At 46.7% G+C, this 15,194-nt stretch overlaps 1 protein-coding gene across 1 annotated transcript in view; it reads right to left on the reverse strand.

Moving 5' to 3' along the window:
• RPS6KA4 (ribosomal protein S6 kinase A4) overlaps positions 1 to 15,194 on the reverse strand; it is a 32,066-nt gene that overhangs the window by 13,322 nt on the left and 3,550 nt on the right. Inside the window, exons 2-9 of the mRNA XM_072984131.2 lie at positions 13,103 to 13,174; positions 11,036 to 11,254; positions 9,417 to 9,532; positions 6,876 to 6,983; positions 6,020 to 6,100; positions 2,794 to 2,897; positions 2,407 to 2,557; positions 1,098 to 1,259 (exon numbers count right to left, since the gene is read on the reverse strand). Of these exons, the coding sequence (XP_072840232.2) occupies positions 1,098 to 1,259; positions 2,407 to 2,557; positions 2,794 to 2,897; positions 6,020 to 6,100; positions 6,876 to 6,983; positions 9,417 to 9,532; positions 11,036 to 11,254; positions 13,103 to 13,174 (1,013 nt within the window). The remainder of the gene's footprint in view (positions 1 to 1,097; positions 1,260 to 2,406; positions 2,558 to 2,793; positions 2,898 to 6,019; positions 6,101 to 6,875; positions 6,984 to 9,416; positions 9,533 to 11,035; positions 11,255 to 13,102; positions 13,175 to 15,194) is intronic.

A 15,194-nucleotide genomic window follows, 5' to 3' on the forward strand; every position in this document is an offset into this window, starting at 1 on the left:
GGGAAAGCTGATGGAACCAATGAACTGCTTCAGCATTGGGGGCCTGATCTAATACGTCTGACACATTTCTATAAAACGATACCCCGGCCATCAGAGGAAGCCAGCCTTGCTTATTTTTTTAAAGCATAATTCACAAACTTTTCTGTTTCCCTTTCAAGGGGGCAGCCGCTTCTCTCAGCTGGGCCCTCACGTGGCAAATTACGCTGAGGTTTGGACTTTTTTTCACAACGGAAAACTAGTTAAAGTAATGAATTACTTTTCCACACTCTGAAAGAGGTGGAGAGGTGCGAGAGAGCGCTACAGCGCGGGAAAACCATCCTAAGCGACATTTCACACCTTCTATTACAAAATGTTTGTGCAAAGCCATGCCTTCCAGCCCTGGGAAATCTCTCTGCTCTCCCAACAGCACAGCTTGGAAAAATGACTATCTTAGGGTTCTGGGAGACAGTGCAAATCGGCAACTTCCCCAAAGTTTGGCCAACCGTCCGCCGGCCAGGAAGGAAGTGGTCGAAGGATGCAGAGAGAGAAGAAATCGAAAGGAGGAGTGGCAGGTTGAGAAAGTGACAAGTTGGTAGCAGGAGACATAAACAGGTGGCACACGGCAGGCCTGCAGCCTTTGCCTGCCGATGGCACAGAACCCACAAACAAAAATAATTCTTGAAAGCAGAAACCAGCGTCTCAACTCCGTTTGAACGCCCTCCTCGAATTAAGCAGCCCTACGTTTCACCTGACAAACAGGCATGCTAGCAAACCAGAATGATTATCCTCTCCCGGGGTTTAGGTGAGAAAGAGAATATTTCTCTCTTTGCTCTCTGCTAATTCTGTCCTCCATCCCTTCTCTTAACCCCCCCCCGACCAAAAATTAAACCTTAGATCAGGGGTGAGTCTGCCCTCTGCGTGATGCTTGCCGACCACCTCCCGCAGCCCTCTTCAAAAGCAGAGCTGACGGCAGGGGATAGTGGGCACTGTAGTCCGCCTGGAGGGCCCACCTACCCCCCAATCTCTACAAAATATCCTATTTCAAGAAATCATCGGCAAGAAGGCCCCCACGCAAGCGTGCCCGAAGGCTGCCGATCCAAAAGGTCTCCGGCATTCACCTGGAAGACACGGTCGAGGTTGGGGGGAGTCCCGGCGGGGGAGTAGATGGGTTCTAAGCTGGTGAATTCTTCGGCGAAGTTCCGCACGTCCAGCTCACTGCGGATCAGGGGCTTGAAGGGGGGTTTCACCCGGCGATCGGCTAGTTCGGTCCAGTCCAGGCCCTGGGAAGAGGAGTCCAGGTTAAGGGCAACGATAACAGATAGACGGCAACAACGTTAGCGGTCCTGCTCACTTCCTTCTCCTGGAATCGGAAGGGCCGACATGCTTGTAAGCAGGAATCGGACAGAATCATGTCCTAGGCTGTCTTGTCTAGCCTTTCCTAACCTCCACGGAGGAAATGACAGGAGCTAAAGCCACTTTTAAACCGATTTGTGCGGGTGCTGTATAGTCACAAGGGAACAGAAGGGTTGAGGGCAAGAATGTGTTTGGCATTCTAGATGCTTTGGACTACAACAACCAGAATCCCCTGCCTGCATGGCCAATGACAAAGGACCATGTTGTCGTGAGCCATCAAGTTGGGACTGACTTATAGCGACCTTGGCGGGGCTCTTTCAAAGTAAGTGAGCTATTTTAAGGAGTGGTTTTACCAGTTCCACTGTCTCAGTGAGTTTCTGTGGCTGAGCCGGGATTCGAACCCAGGTCTCCTGAGTCCTAGTCCGTCACTCTCTCCATGGCACGACCCCAGGAATCCCACAGGATGGGCAATTAGTATTTCTGGACGTCAGAGTACAGGGTTGTTGTTTTTTGCTAGCCCGGAGAGGAGCGCTAAACTCAAGCCAAGGCTGTTGTGGGTCCAAAAAACCAAGACCGTGGACCTTCTTCTGAAAATGCCCTTCAGCTCAGACGGGAACAGAACAAATAAGGGAAGAACTGTCACCGATTTTCTCAGTTTCATTCTCCGTCAGCAGGCAGGCATCAACCCTCAACTTCCAAAAAACATCCTGTACGTTTCCAGGGCTTTCTTCTTCCAAAATAAAATAAACCAGGCCTCATTTTGAAAAAAATAATAATTTTAAAAACTGCTTCTGGGAACTTCCTACCGCTCAAGGAAGCGACGAGTCTGAAACCACGCGGCAGCCACAACTTCCCCAAATCTTGACTTCCACTACAACCAATGGGTGGGTGTTGTAATCCAACCCATTTAGACGGGAATGTTTTGTGTTAGACTAAAGGGGGGGTAAATCCGGTTTAAGAGGCAGTGTGTGTGTGTGGAAAGAAGACACCCCCCCCCGAGGGGGCAGCAGGTCGGCCATCCTGGCGCACTCCGGCCACCTTCTGCACCCGGGAAAGAAGGACGCCAGACCTCACCGTGAAGAAGGGGTGGTCTTTGATCTCCTGGGCTCCCGTGGGCCCCGATCCAAGACGTTTCTTGGGATCCTTGCACAAGAGCTTCTGCAGCAGGTCGCGGGCCACGGGGCCGATGACGGACGGGAACGGAGGGTTGCACTTCAGGATCCGCCTAGAACCCAGACACGGAGCCGTCACGACGGGCAGCCCTCCAACCTCTCATTGATCTCAATGCCCGCGGGCCCCTGAATCTCCAGGGAAGACCCTTGGCGGCTCGTGCCAACCTGCCAGGCGCTGACCCCTTCGAGCCTCGACCCTCCGGTCAGCCCACCCTCCAGCCTTCGCCCTCCATCGCCCCCAGCCTCCCTCCCCTCCTTCTCCTCCCTCTGGCCCATGTGCCACTCTCACCTGGACACCTCAGCCTGCGAGTTCTTCTCGCCCTCCAGCGTGAAGGGGGACGCGCCGGTCAGCAGCTCAAACATCAGGATCCCCAAACTCCACCAGTCCACAGACTATAAAAAATAAAAAAGCACAAAGCGCCATTTTTCAAATTCTCCTTTTCCCTCTCTTTCTCTCTCGGAAACCACTTGAATTTCTGAGCCTTGCCTCGCCTGACGTTGCCGTCCAGCCCCTTCTTTATAGCTTAGAGGTGCCACTGAATCACTGGTTCCCAACTTTGGGTCTCCAGGTGTTCTTGAACTACAACTCCCAGGAATCCTGGCCAGCACCACGAGTGGTGAAAAGACTTCTGGGAGTTGAAGTCCAGGAACATCTGGGAACTCCAGATCTACACGCCTGACCGTGTGTCTTATTGATTCTTCCAACTTACTGGAGCCATAATTAGCCATTTTGGAACCCAGAGCAGGTGGCACTATCTTCTACCCACGCCATCCTGCGTTATGGGCAGAGTGTTGCCATTATATGCCACCAAGTACAGTATAAAGCAGAGATAACTCACTAAGAATGAGTGATCTCCAAAATGTCCTCTCTGCTCAGCTTTCACAAACTTAAGGTCGTAGGGAGTCAAACCATCTCACATTGGGCCTTCCTCTTTTCCTCCTACAATGTTTTCCCCCAGCATTGTCGTCTTTTCCAGTGAATGGGCAGAGGCCCCCATGGAAAAAAGAGGAGGAAAACGGAATGCACCCCCCCACAAAGAAAGAGAAAGTTTATGCTTTCAAAAAGGGGTAGTGAAGAGGGCTGCCAGGGGTTGCTGATTATTTTTCTAATGCTCCGCTACAGATTCACCTCTTGGTGTCCGGTTGCCACACCCTAGTTTACTGGCCCTCCAACTTACAACTGCAAGCATTCTTGGACCACAGTGGTGCCTCGCTAGACAGTTACCCCGCATGACAGTTTTTTCGCTAGACATTGGCTTTTTGCAATCACTATAGCAATTTGCAAAACAGTGATTCCTATGGGGGAATTTTGCTGGACAATGTTTGGTCCCTGCTTCGCAAACTGATTTTTGCTAGACAACGATTTGGACAGCTCCCTCCGCACTCGCAAAACGGGTGTTTTCGGGACCTAAGCTTCACAAGACAGTGATTTAAACAGCTGATCGGTGGTTCGCAAAGCGGCTTTCCTATGGCCGATCTTCGCTAGACAACGACGATTCTTTGCCATTGGAACACATTAAACAGGTTTCAATGCATTCCAATGGGGAAATGCTTTTCGCTAGACGATGATTTTGCTAAACAGCGATTTCAGTGGAACAGATTATCATCGTCTAGTGAGGCACCACTGTATTTATTTCTTAAAAGGATACACTGCCCCATTAATGCCATGCGGTATTCTGGACAGTTTACCTATAAGTTAAAACATATAATAATATATTAAAGAAGCCGTTTAATACTGTACTTTGGGGTGGCTCAAAATCCAAAATAGTCAACATGTCGCTCACCTGGCATTACGAGCCGCTGGTGGTCTAAGACGGAGCCAGCAGGACAAAAGTGAGGAAGTGGGTGGAAAACCAACCGAAATAAATTTGCAAGACAAGACAGAGGGAAATGAAACAAGCCCGTTTTTACAGTTTTGTGGGATGCAGAAATCAGTTTTACCAAGTCGGGAAGAGGAAGCGTCTCACACGCTGCCCCCGCAGAGAAACACAGGAGCATGAGTCGGCCCAGGCTTGAGTGCGAACAGTGCTACTCTCCCAAAAGGCCAGGACTGACCTTGCAAACAGAGAGGGACCGGGGGGAGAAGGGAGTCCCGCCTAGGAGTCTTCCCGGGCAACCTTCTTGGGACGGTGCAGCTTGCCCAAGGCTACACGGGCTGGCTCTACTCTCAGGAGGCCCAGCGGGGATTCGAACTCCCCACCTCCGCAGCCAGAGATCTAAACCTCTGAGCTATCCAGCCAATTTTGAGGCCCCTTAAATGGAGACTCAACAGGAGTCCTTCCCTGTGCGGAAGGGGAAGGGGAGACACAAAGGAACACCAGGGTGTTTTCCCGGGCTCACGAAACCCATCCCACCTCCTCAGTGGAGTGTACTGGTAAGAGTGGGGTGGGGGATTTGGGAAGATCCACGTCTGGGTCCCTGGGGGGGGGGGCGTTCATTTCGAAGAGGTATCCGTGCTGCGTCTGTTTCAACGCGTGAGAAAAACAAAACTAAAAGAGACGTCCCTCAGTGTGAGGTAGTAGGGCTCCTAATTCACTTCCTTAAGATTCACGAGGGACAATCGTTAGGCCACAGGTTTATACATAACGTGGCTGAAATGGGGCAATTTCATCTTCTCCAAATTAGTTCAATACAGTGGTGCCTTGCTAGACAATGATAATCTGTTCCACTGAAATCGCTGTTTAGCGAAATAATTGTCTAGCGAAAAGCAAATCGTCTAGCGAAAATCAGTTTGCGAAGCAGGGATCAAACATTATCCAGCGAAATTCCCCCATAGGAATCACTGTTTTGCGAATCACTATAGCGATCGCAAAATGTCAATGTCTAGCAAATAAACTGTCATGTGGGGTAACTGTCTAGCGAGGCACCACTGTATTCACTAGCAGATTCCAGTCAACCTACTCGCTATCCGTGATTTAATGCCCAACCAAATCTTTCCTTTTTCCATACGTCTTTTGATTTGATTGTAATGGCTTCATGGTTGAGTTCGCTTCTTTTAAAAAAGTAAATTGATCTTAAAAATCCATGACCCGCTGCCTAGCAGTGGAGAGGCAGGGCAGAAAAGCAACATAATACAGTATAACTATTGATACTATTAATGGCAGCTCCTTCCTTCCCTTCCCTTCCCTTCCCTTCCTTCCTTCCTTCCTTCCTTCCCTCCTTCCTTCCCTTCCCTTCCTTCCTTCCTTCCTTCTTTCTATCCATCATTAGCTCTTTCCTTCCTTCCTTCCTTCCTTCCTTCCTTCCTTCCTTCCTTCCTTCCTTCCTTCCTTCTATCCATCATTAGCTCTTTCCTTCCTTCCTTCCTTCCTTCCTTCCTTCCTTCCTTCCTTCTGTCATCAGCTCCCCCCTCCCGCCCAACCTCCCTTTACTATTACCATGTGAGGTCTTCATGATTTGTAAATTTTAATTTGTAAACGGCCCAGAGTTCATGCACTAATGAGCTAGTATGCAAATCTCATCCCATGCCATCCAGTTCAACCGCCCCCTCGTCCACCCCAGAACCCACCCCTCACCTTTCCGTGTCCGCTTTTGCTCCGTACAATCTCCGGGGCCATGTATTCGATCGTGCCACAAAAGGAGAAGGTCCGTTCCGTCTGCAGGGGGAGGAACAGAAAAGTGAAGAGAGGGAGAAAGAGAGAGAGGGAGAACACGTGCAAGCCACAATATCTTAGGATGTCCCCCTTTTGAACCTGTTCTTTTTCTAGTGCCTTAAAACAGCAGCTTTACAAGCAGGGGACAAAACCCTGTGCAGATTCCACTAGGCCAGCGGTTCCCACGCTTGGGTCTCCAGATGTTCTTAGACTACAACTCCCAGAAATCCTGGCCCTAAAGTATAAAACACATCATCCCTGAATTCCTGAGTTCCCCCTAGGGTGGAGACAACTGAAGAATCATGGCCCATTTCTCCTTCCGGAGAAGCTAACAAGCACAAATGTTGGTAAATCTTTAGGTTTGAGACCCAAGACTGAGTCCAAGTCCCGAGTTCGAGTCTCCGGCACCAAGTCCTGAATCTCAAGCCCCAAGTCCGACTTCCTATTCAAAACAAGCTTCTCCCCCTGGAAAAAAAAAGGGAAGGGTGGGTGGGTTCCGAGTCGTGATTCGAATCTGAGTATTGGGGGGAGAGAAAGTCAAGTCACTGGTACGACTCAAATCCGACTTGAGATCGAGTCCCGCAGTTCAAGCGCCCATCATCCCTGCTAAGAGGAAGAAGTGGACTTCCTCACGAATGCTAAGCCGGGATTCTGAAAAAAACGCAGTTCAGCCTTTCCCAAAAATCCTCAGCACAATCTACAGCGAACGACCAATGCAACATTTAGGAGGAAGGCGACGCAGGAAGGGGGTCCCCCCCAGGAGGACCCCGAGACTCACATCCTCGGTCACAAACTCTTTGCTCAGCCCAAAGTCCGTGAGCACCACGTGGCCTTCGCTGTCCAGCAAGATGTTCTCCAGCTTCACATCCCGATAGATGATGCCAAGCTAAGGGCAAGAAATTCCAGATTTTAGGGTAAGATCCAAGCCTCCGTGTTCCCGTTCAGTCGATCTCCCCACAAACCTGGGCTTTCTCTCTACTTTTTTCTTCCCAAAACAGCCAGTTCTCACGTTAATGTCCCCAGAGGATGCTGTGAAACTGTCATCCCGAAAAAGCAATTTTTTTCCAAACTTGTGCTGTTATTATGGTGTTGCTAAGCGCCGTCAAGTCTAGTGTCGCCTATGAATGCGTGATCTCCAAAACAGTCTGGTCCTCAACAGCCCCTGCTCAACTCCTGCAAACTCAATCCTGTGGCTTCCTTCAGAGCGTCCGTCCATCTCATATTTGGCAATTCCTCTTTTCCTGCTGCAAGACTTTGGCCTTATTTCACCTAAAATGATGGGCAGAGCTAATTATCTCCTGTACCTTACGAGCCACGCGCTAAGATGCTCTGCCCGCATAAGCACCAATCCAGAGCTCAGATGCTACAAAGCAGGGATTACAAATGACTCGGTTTAGCAAGATCGTCACTGTTGGGAATTCCATGGATGTTTTCTTTTAAAAAAAAAAAGTAACACACCAAAAAAGTGGCTGAAGAATGGCTAACTCCATGCAACAGATTATTTTGTTTAATTTATTTAATTTATTCAATTGTATTTATTTATTTATTTATTTAATTTGCATCCTGCCTTTCCCTCAATCAAGTGATACGAGACAGTGTAAAGCAATTAAAAAGAACCCCATATATTTAAAACCACAAGAAATAAAGACATTAACATTAAAACACGATTAAACCAGAAGAGTGTTAAAACATCATTCCTTGAAAAAATTAACCTGATTTAAAAATACAGTGGTGCCTCGCACAACGAGTGCCTCACACAACGATGAATTCACACAACGATGCCTTTTTCTGATAAATCTGCTGCCTCATACAGCGATGTTTCCTATGGGGGATTTTCACACAACAATCTCCCTTTTCGCTCCTGTAAAAGTGTCTTACAATGTTTGGACGCTGTTTTAAATGATTGCAATGGTTAGTCCACCTCCTGAAACCTATGCAAACTGATTTTGGTGTTGTTCTGACACTTCGTTAATTTATGATGATTTTTTGAATTTTCTCCATTGGAAACCATTGGATGGTCTGTCTAATGGTTTCCAATGGAAAAAACAAAAAATCATCATAAATTAACGAAGTGTCAGAACAACACCAAAATCAGTTTGCATAGATTTCAGGAGGTGGACTAACCATTGCAATCATTTAAAACAGCTTCCAAACATTGTAAGACACTTTTACAGGAGCGAAAAAGGACTTCGCAAAGGCATTGAAATGTATTGAGTCGGCTTCAATACATTCCAATATAGGAAACATTGTTTCACTCAACGATGTTTCCTATGGGGATTTTCACTGAACGATGGCAATCCGTTCCAATTGGAACGGATTAACCGGTTTTCAATGCATTCCTATGGGAAATGGTGTTTCACAGAACGATGTTTCACACAACGTTGATTTTTTTGGAACCAATTAACATCGTTGTGTGAGGCACCACTGTACCTGATAATAATATACTGATGACGACGAATTGCTGAATAGCTCAGTGGTTTAGGTTTCTGGCTGCGGAGCCAGAGGTTAGGAGTTTGATTCCCCCCCCCCCGGTGCCTCCTCAATGATCCAGAGGGTCCCTTCCAGCTCTGCAGTTCTGAGATCATCATCATCATCATCACCATTATATCCTGCTTCCCTTTATTAAAAAATGCAACCCAAAGGGCATTCGGAGGTGAAAAACCCACATGAAAAGGTAGTGTTTCACCTGCTGGTGGAAGGACCGCCAAGAAGGGTAAGCCCCATGAGGCAGGGAGTTCCATAGGCTAAAAGGCCCCCCAAAAAAAGCGTGAGAAGGAAAGTTACTTTTCAAAAAAAAAAAAGTTACAGATCTGGACTGAATTCACAGCATGGGGAAAGCCAGATTAACCCACTGCTCCTGATCTGATCTGAAATATAGGGAGCTGTCTTATACGGAATTCAACCCTTGTTCCATCTACCCCACAAACTCCCAACTCTGACTGGCAGCGACAGCAGTCCACAGCTTCCAACAGGATTCTGTCCCGATTGGATCTCCCTGATATTCCCTGATGATCTCCCCTCCAAGAACCAACTAGACCTGACCTTGCTTAGCTTCCAAATCCAGACACGAACTATGTGTTCAAGATCGACAGCTGCTATTTGCATCCAAAGGATTCCTGCCATCCTGATGCAAACAGCAGCCAGCGGTGCGGTGAGAACTGCCTGATTTGCAAACCGGTCCTTTTAACAGAAGACACTGGGTCCTGGACGGGTCCACGCCCTATTCCTGAGCTTGGGGAAGGGGAATCTCCCCACTCCATGGCTTCCTTCCTTGCAGTTTGTAGAGTTTGCACTGCCCGTTCTCTTCCCACCGTCTCACCTTGTGCAGGTGCTCGAGAGCCAAAATGATCTCTCCGCTATAAAACCGCACCTCCTCCTCAGAGAAGTGGTCCCGTTGGTACAGGTGGGTGAACAGCTCCCCGCCACTCACATAGTCTGGGAAAGAAGAGAGACACAGGAGAGGATTCGTTCAAGAGATCTGCTCCTCAGATATAACCAGGCCGTTCCAAAATCCACTTCTAAAAGTTCCCTTCCAGGTTCACTTTTTTACACAGTTCCTCCCTGGGTTTGCACCTGGGGTGGGCCACTTTGCTGACTCCACCCCCCCGGGTTACACCAAGATCAAACGGAGTTCCCATAATGAGCAGGAACAATTTTCTTGTTATCTCCTTCCCTGTTGAGGGAATTTCCTGTTTCCAAAGTTCTGGTCAATGAGCCTAGAAGGCAAAACAATGTTTCCTGAATGCAAGATTCTAGTCCTCAATGCCACACAGAAAAGGCTTAGGAACATATAGTGTTTGACACTAGATCAGGCTTTCTGCTGTGCTACTTCCCAGGAGACTCCGTCATGAAAACAATGCAACCCTGGAAGGATTTTATGCCTGCTTGCTCAGCAAATTGCCTCAAGTTAAAGAATCACCGCAGCAATGCGACTGACTTTCTACATCGTGCGATTCGGTATGCAACAGATAATGTCTACCGTGATTTCTTAACTTTTGAGGGAATTCATCTCCCTTATAGGTATTACCCTTGTGGATGTAATTAGAAGGATTTTGGCCTATGGGAAGCTCTCTCTAACCTTTTTTCTAAAGAGAAACAAAATTAATTCAAACCAGTTCCTCTCCATAATTATCATGGTTGATATGGTTCATGAATGCTGATGTTTACACTCCTCATAGGATCTGTGACCCATATCCTCTGAAGTCTTTATCTATTAGGAGTGGGCTGCTCCAAAACTATCCCCGGGGACCCCACCCGTCCACTCTTGGAGGGCCACAAACCCTCCTGTACTCCCACGAATCAAAGTATACCTGTTTAAAATACAGTAGGACCTCCATACTCATGGGATCGATATCTGTAGTTTCACTTATCTGCCCTCTGAAAATATTAAAAAATTAATAGAAAACCCCCTAGAAATACATAATTTAATAATGTATTTACCAGAACTGGCCATTATTAGAGGGAGCCAGAGACCACACTATATCATCTTATTAAGAGCACCTAGCATGACCTCTGGCTCCCTCTAGTGGCCACTTATGTAATACATGGTGAAAAGATATTTTTCTGGATTTTTTTTTCTTTTACTACACTACGCATAGCGTTCACTATTATCCATAGTTTTCAGCATCCATGGGGAGGGGGGCTTGGAACCAATTCCCTACAGATACAGGGGTCCTACTGTAAATTAGACAGGGTTGAAGAACTCGTAATCTTTCTAATTTTGCTGAGCAAAAATCCCCATAAACTGCTGCCAGCGTGGCCAAAGGTTGGGGATCATGGGAGTCGTATTCCTACCATCTCTGGAAGGTCACAAAAATGGATTAAACTTATTTAACAAAATAAAAACCAACATTCAGGAAGCGGACCAATTTCCGATTCTAATCTTTCTCTCCATTTCTGTGTGTCCTCCGCACATTTCCCGGCGGGGGTCTCTCTTACCTAGGATAAGATGGAGTTTAGAGTCTGTCTGGAAGGCGTAGTGAAGGGTCACCAGGAAGGGCGACTGGCGCACATGTTCCAACACCGTCCGCTCCGTGCGCGTGTGCTCGGTTGTCTTGGCCTTGGCGACAATTGCAGCTTTGCGCAGCACCTTCATGGCATATAGCTTGTTCTTATCGTGGCCGCTGAGCTTCCGCACCAGAAACACCTTGCCGTAAGCTAGGGTTGACAAGACAGGCGGGTTTAAGATTTTGCCCCACGGGGGACTCTGCAGGCCCCAGCCTTCTGCTATTTCCAACTTTAATCCACCTATCTGCCATATCTGTAGTCTCTCTCTCTCTGCCCCTTCTCACTGTCGGTTGGGAAAACTATTGAACTTACATATTCAGGGCTGGCCCTATCATTAGGAAGAGCGAGGTAGCCTTCTGGGGTATCACAAAAGGGCTGGAAAATTGTTCATTATTTAATCTACGACTGTTTTGCAAAACAATTCAACTGATTTTAAGTGGGATGGACTTGCGTGTATGGCCGTGCATGCCATTTGCTATATTGGTCGGTATTATCTTATACCCCACTTTTGCCTAGCGGATGGAATATATATGCATTTTAAATATATATATAACCCAAGTAATACATAAGTATTTTGCTGTGTATTAGTAACACATGGCATAGATCTTGCCAAGAGGAATACAGAAATATAGATAAGGAAATACTATTTGTTTCCACCTGTATGGATCGCCATACAGACCTCCTGTATGGAGAATTAGTGTGGGGAAATCGCCCCAGAGGGAGACCACAGCTGCGATACAAGGAGATCTGCAAGCAGGATCTGAAGGCCTTAGGAATGGACCTCAACAGATGGGAAACCCTGACATCTGAGCATTCAGCCTGGAGGCAGGTGGTGCATCACGGCCTCTCCCAATTTGAAGAGACCCTTGTCCAGCAGGCCGAGGCAAAGAAGCAGTCCCAAAAGCAGCAAAATCAGGGAGCTGGACAGGGAAGAGATTGTATTTGTCTTCAGTGTGGAAGGGTTAGTCACTCTCGAATTGGCCTTCTCAGCCACACTAGACGCTGTTCCAAGTCCTCCATGCAGAGCACGATACCATAATCTCTTGAGACTGAAGGATGCCTACTACTACTATTTGTTTCCACCTAGTGGTCAATTCTGATATTGCATCTCTTGTACTGTATCTTGTTTAAAACATTTATAGCCCACCCTAGATAGCAAGATCTCACGATGGGTTACAGAGTTGTATAAAACAATGTAAAAACATAAAATTCTTGAAAATAATCTAAAACATATAAAGATAAAATATTAAAACCACAATACTAAAATGTGCACAGGCCAAGGGTTTTAATGTGCTAAAATGATCCTAATATCCGTGTTAGAATAGCCTCCAAAGGTAGGGCATACAGGTATATATAATCCTGAAACTAAAAGTTCTGAACTATAATCCTGACAGAAGTAGCATTTAGCTCATTCAATCAGCCTGCTGCCTCTAAATGCAGACTTCATCAGTACAACATGCTAGAGGGAAGGGTGGGGGTTCCCGCTTGATGCTCAGAGCATTATATTATAAAAGGAACTCTTTCAGTTACTAATTACTTTTCATCAGCTAGGCTAGCATTATTATCGGTCTGCTTGCACAAGAAATTCATTGTGCTGGGTGTTAGTATCACATTGCACAGATCTTGTACAGAGCAATACTATCTGTTTCCACCTAGTGGCTGGTTCTGATATTGCATCTTGATCATATAAACATTCAAAAGATGGAAATCTCTAGTGGCCAGTTTTGGTGAATAAATCATGCAAATACTTGGGGCTTGGAACCAATCCCCTTCAGATATGGGAGCCCTACTGTGTCGCACTTAGTCTTTAAGATGCCACAACATTTTTTTGTTTTCATCTTCGTTGCCATGTTAATGCTTTAGGGCACTGAGCATCTTGCCCTTTGGGAGATTTCTTCCAAGGGGGGGGGTCGTGCATGCAACATCATGCGGAAAGCGTTTTCCAGAGGAGGAAAAAAATGAAAAAGAAACATCCCTGAACAGCCGGCGCCGGCTCACCTCCAGTCCCGAGGACTTTCAGCAGTTCGAAGTTCTCCATACCCACTTTTTCCTCATGTCCGGTCAAGTTTGCTGTTGAGGAAAAGAGAACAAAAAGTACACAGTTTAAGCTGGGGGGGGGAAAGATTGCATTTTGGGGACACCCAGCCCCAAAAAGTCATTTCAGGAGGTCTTTCTCAGATTTTCGCCCTTCTGTGTCTTTAAAAAAAGAGTCCCGCTGGTCTGTTAGCAATCTAGCTCGCATTCCCTGCCACATTCCCGTTGCTTTCAATGGGATTTTCAGGGCAATCCTATCCATGTTTAACTTAAACGTCAACCCCACTGAGTTCAAAAGAGTTTAATTCCCAGGCATAATTACTAATAAAAGCAAAACAAGTGAATCCACCGGACTGTATGTATATATGTATGCATGTATGTATTTGTTGACCTTCTAATACTTCCCATCTGGCCACAAGGCCACTCTTGGGGGGGGGGTCTACAATAAAAAAACTAAGACACAAAATAAAGACGCCCGTCAAATTACAACTATGAGTGTTAATAGTGTAACTCAAAATCAAGCAAAATCAAACCCAAACCAAAAACCAAAATTGAAATTACAACATATGCCGTAAAATAAAATGAGCTGTATTTCTGAAAGAAGAAAAAAACCCACTGAAATAATTTTCTTTTGGTCTTTAAAATGTCACCCTACTTCTGTTCATAATCCCGTTTGGTTTTTATAACCGCACTTCATGACAAACCCTACTTATTCCCCCTAGGGAATCTATCTCTCTTCCCCCCCCCCCTTCGTTAGTTGAGGATCCATGGCTCCACCCTATTGCTTAATCGAGAAAATGATTCAGGCTGTATTTTACCCTAATTGCTCATAACGCCATTAAACCTTCACACATCTTCTAGCAAAATGTATTCAAAAGCCTTGGGATGATTTATGCTTCTTTTATTCTTATTTCGTTTTGAAATGGCTTTTAATGAACCACAGCAGCTCAGAAGCAAGGCCAGAGGAACTCAAGGAGACCCCTAGAAATTCTTTAGAGGAATGCAAAATAAATAATGTTTATTTTAAGGAAACCAGGCTGCTCTTAGAAAAAGGTGACCCTTTTTTGGGTAGGGTTGGGTTAAAATAGACCCACTGGCCACGGACTTAGTTTTCGGCCCAAACCACCGACCTGTCCCGCCACAAAATGTCTACCTATTTTTCGTAGAATCATAGAATAATGGTTTATTTTTTATCGATTTGTTTTTATTTAAAATATTTTTACCTCCCATTTCTCCTTGAAGAGGAGTCAAGAGGGCTTACATCATTAAAAAGAAGACCGTGTCTACAGCCAAAAACAGAAATGATACAAATACTTAAAAGGGCCAAAGAAATCGAGCACTAAATAATCATAATAATAATAGCAATGTCAAAAATACACCCAAAGCAGCAAGGCACATCCATCCATTAAAAAACCCCACTCAGGCAGGGAGACACTAAGGGAAAGCCTGCTTGAAGAGAAAGGTCTTGGCCTGCTTGCGGAAGGACAGCCAAGATGGGGCCAGCCTGGCCTCCAGTGGGAGGGAGTTCCACAGTCTAGGAGCCACCACCGAGAAGGCCCCTCTCCCCACCAAGCAGACTGGCAGTCAGTGGGGCTGCTGTAGCGGTGTGTGTTGTGTTATGGGATCCTTCTGACCCAATGGGGCCCAGGGAGGAAATAAGGAACAAGCAAGCTCCCTAGGATGATGACCCACTTTTCCTCTTCCTTCCCGGCACGTCATCCTCTTTTGCTGACGACACACCTCATTCCTCCACCTGCTTGCCCGCCGTTCCCGGGAGCAGAAGGTCCCGTTTCCGGTCAATGAGTCACAACCCGGACACGTCAAGAAGAAACGGGACGGGACTTGCCCACGGGTCTCCTTAGCCCGAGGGGGTGGCCCACGCTGGATAATTGGCCATTTGGAAATACCCTCGCGATGCCCGCCTGCAAGAGGGCATACCAGGCGGGCAACTTCGCACCTCCGGATCTTCTCTTAGAGTCAACGCCTGATTTGCACTCATCGTTTTCAACTTTAAATACTTGGGTTTTTTTTTAAGTGTTGTAAGCCAGCCAGCCGC

The sequence above is a fragment of the Pogona vitticeps genome, chromosome 15, assembly GCF_051106095.1.
Source record: "Pogona vitticeps strain Pit_001003342236 chromosome 15, PviZW2.1, whole genome shotgun sequence".
Classification (NCBI taxonomy): Eukaryota; Metazoa; Chordata; class Lepidosauria; order Squamata; family Agamidae; genus Pogona; species Pogona vitticeps.